The following is a 3,306-nucleotide window of genomic DNA, read 5'->3' as shown; positions in this document are numbered from 1 at the left end:
CATTTCTCTATTAAACTTTCAATTTTAACCGAACGGTTAATTATTCACTTAAACTCGAATATCTACGTATTATTTATATCCAAATAAATAATACTACTCCAAATATAACTATTCTCGTCGATAATCTTCCGATTGCTATTCTCGAGGCTAAATTGTCTAATTTGCACTTTGATCCTTGAATTCTTCAAAATTGACAATTTAGCCCAAAATGAATCCGCGTCCAAATTTTAAAAGGTCTCCGATTGACCTGAAACTTTTACCACCAATACTATAAAACATTTCGCGGACCTTGGCGAAATAATTCCATTTTCGGACTTAACTGGTTAAATTACCACTTTAGTCCCTGATCTATAGTTTGTGACTTTTCTTAGCATTTTTCCTTATTTTCTTATTCTAATCCTCAAACATATACGTCTTACTCCATATTATCCTTTTCTTTAATATCCAATATCTTTATTTCTGTAACTCCGGTCCTTCTCTACCGGACACGTTGTACTAAACGGCACCTGAACTTACGGGATATTACAGTAATATTACTAACAAATTAAACCTTCTTTTAACAAATTTGTATTTAATCGGTTTTTCCGCTGACATGAGTGACATGTGGTATACATGTGACACTTGGTTAATTTAGACATAATGTTTTATATTTATTCGAAATTTCACGTTTTAAAAAATACAAGAGAACTTATTTGTCAGTATTATGTGTATATCACGTGTTATCCGAGTCAATATAAATTACGGAAAAATACAAATATGTAAAAAGATGGTTCATTTACTATTTTCTTATAATAGTAGGGTCTAAACAGAAAAAAATAATTATTAAGGTTAAAGTTAAAAATAGAGACAAATATGCAGATACAAATTATTTATTTAACCTTTAATCTATTTATTTTTTTCAAAAGAAACCTATATCATTTTGAAAATATATACGATATTAAGTTTAAATGAAAAAATTAGTGAAATTTTTGGCCCTATCAACTATATACGCAGAAATTTTGAAGAAGAAACTTCTTTCTAAGTTTGAAAATGTCAATTTTTAGCTTGCAAAAGTCATGTTCTAATTTCCTCATAGAAAAATTAAATTAAACCAATAAAACTCTTCAAAGGTAGATTGAGAATAAATTCACTAAGCCAAATGACATTGAGTTTAAAATGTACTATCATTTATTCATTCTCTAAATCTATACACCATCCTCTATACATTCTATTATTGACATAATTTAATCATCCCACTATCATCAAAAATACAATAAAAAAATAATCCCATTTCCTCCGATGAGTTGATTGATTCCCATCCACAATATATGTAAATTCATGGATTAAATTTTTTTGCAGTTACTAAATGATAGTATTATTTTTAAAAACAGTTACTTATTTTCAAATTCTTACAGTCTAATAACCAAATTATAATTTTGCCAACGGAGAATCACTAAATAATTTAAAAAAAAATATTACTTACGTGGAAAAGGACTTCATTAAGTAACTTTAAATAAAATATCGTCCACTTAAGCAAAAATAAACTACAAAAAAAACATATTAAATGACTTACCATTGTTGGTAATTTGAAATTTGATTACTAAAATATAAAATTTTAAAAATCGATAATCATTTTATAAAAACACCATAATTTAATAACCGCAAAAACATTTAACCCGTAAAATCATTTATTATATCAGCATATAACGCAAGCATTCGGGTTCTCTTCAGCACTCACCACATGGTAGTACTGAGTCATGTAAGGATTATAGGCTTTGTAAGCATTGACAAGCTCAGCAACTTGATCTTTTGGATCTTTTTTCTCACCTTCTTTCTTGTCTCCATCTTTTTTTGCATCATCTTTTTTTTCTTCCTTCGCCGGTCCGACGGTTAAAATCTCTGTGTGAAATGCTTTTCTTAATTTGCTGACTACAGTTACAGGATCAATATCTCCAATTACTGTTAGTTTTTTATCCTTCATGTCCATGGAAATTGAGTCAACTCCTGGTAGGGTAGAGACTGCTTTCATGGCCTTTTGTTTGGCCTTGTCATCATATAGGTCCAATTTCAATACTACTTTCTGCAACATAAAATTTTAGAATCAAGAAAAATTAGAACCAAGAAAAAGTTAGGCTAAAGTTTTATGCACTTATTTAACTATAAGCTTTTTATAGAACGGTTAACATTGTTTTATTTGTACATTTTAATAATTGAATTTTTAATTTTAAAATCAACAAGGAGTGACTATATCAATTCATGGAAAAAATTATGTAGCAAAAATATGGTAGATAATTTTATTAAATTTATATTGTCACATAAGCAATTTTTGACTAAAAATTCCTATAGCGATCTCTTGTTGATGTAAAAATTAAAACTTAGTCACTAAATATTAACAAATGAAATATTGGTACCGTTTTGTAAAAAAGTTAAAATTCAGTAGTGGGAAAAAAAATTAATCCAAAAGTTAGATTCTTGAGAAGCTAGAATCAAAAATTGTTGCATTCAAGAAAAGTTCATAATGGGCATAACAGCAAAATCCATGCATTTTGTTGATGGAAGGCTATAAATAGAAAGACAGCAGGGAAATTACTACTGAATTCTCATACCCAAGAAAAGAAATTCAAGATTTGAAAAGTGATTCATCAAGAAAATCCAGAAAAGACTCCTACTTGAATTTCAAGAAAATTAAAGAAACACATGACAAGAGATAACTACAAATTTTAAAATAAACCAAAACAGATCATATAGAACATTGGTTTTTGCAAGGAAATTTAACTTTTTAGTTTGTTGAATAAGGAAATTAAATCACCTTCATTAAGCTGTGACGTGCAGGACTTGTATTATTAAACTCTTTAACCGATCATAAAAAATATTTAAAAAAAATATTATAAGCAGATGCAAATGCAAGGAAATAGTTTGGAGTATAAATAGAAGGAGATAAAGGAATTGAAATGAAAGAAGGTTCCTTGTAGAGGAAGGAGTTTCTCGAGAAAGATATAGACATAGACTGACCAATTAGCCAATAAATTATTGAATTGCAAAATTAAGTCAAAACCAATAAATAAAAAAAATAAAGATTTGTGGAGCAAGCAAGTTGATCAAAGTCTTGGAGTGGGCAATGGAAGACAAAATCAAGCCTTGGACTTGGAAACATTATTGAGACCAAGTCATTTTGGATTTGAGGTTAGGTACTTCTTTCTGTGGTTATGTTCTCTTTATATGTCTCAATAAATTAATTTTGTAATTAATTAATAGAGAGAATTTTAATAACAGATATGATAATATATTTTACTTATGTAAAATTCATGCAATGTTTTTGATAGAAAA

The 3,306-nt window shown here is 28.1% G+C and overlaps 1 protein-coding gene across 1 annotated transcript; it reads right to left on the bottom strand.

Moving 5' to 3' along the window:
- Positions 1-1,144: 1,144 nt before the first annotated feature.
- LOC126676734 (heavy metal-associated isoprenylated plant protein 39) lies at positions 1,145-2,929 on the bottom strand. The gene is made up of 2 exons (XM_050371005.2): positions 2,789-2,929; positions 1,145-2,059 (listed from the first exon to the last, which is right to left on the bottom strand). The coding sequence occupies exons 1-2, from the start codon at positions 2,792-2,794 to the stop codon at positions 1,676-1,678; spliced, it is 390 nt and encodes a 129-aa protein (XP_050226962.1). The 5' UTR covers positions 2,795-2,929; the 3' UTR covers positions 1,145-1,675.
- Positions 2,930-3,306: the final 377 nt, after the last annotated feature.

The sequence above is a fragment of the Mercurialis annua genome, linkage group LG4 (genome assembly GCF_937616625.2).
Source record: "Mercurialis annua linkage group LG4, ddMerAnnu1.2, whole genome shotgun sequence".
Classification (NCBI taxonomy): domain Eukaryota; kingdom Viridiplantae; phylum Streptophyta; class Magnoliopsida; order Malpighiales; family Euphorbiaceae; genus Mercurialis; species Mercurialis annua.
Note: the sequence above shows the minus strand (reverse complement) of the source record. Positions and strands in the feature narration are given on the sequence as shown.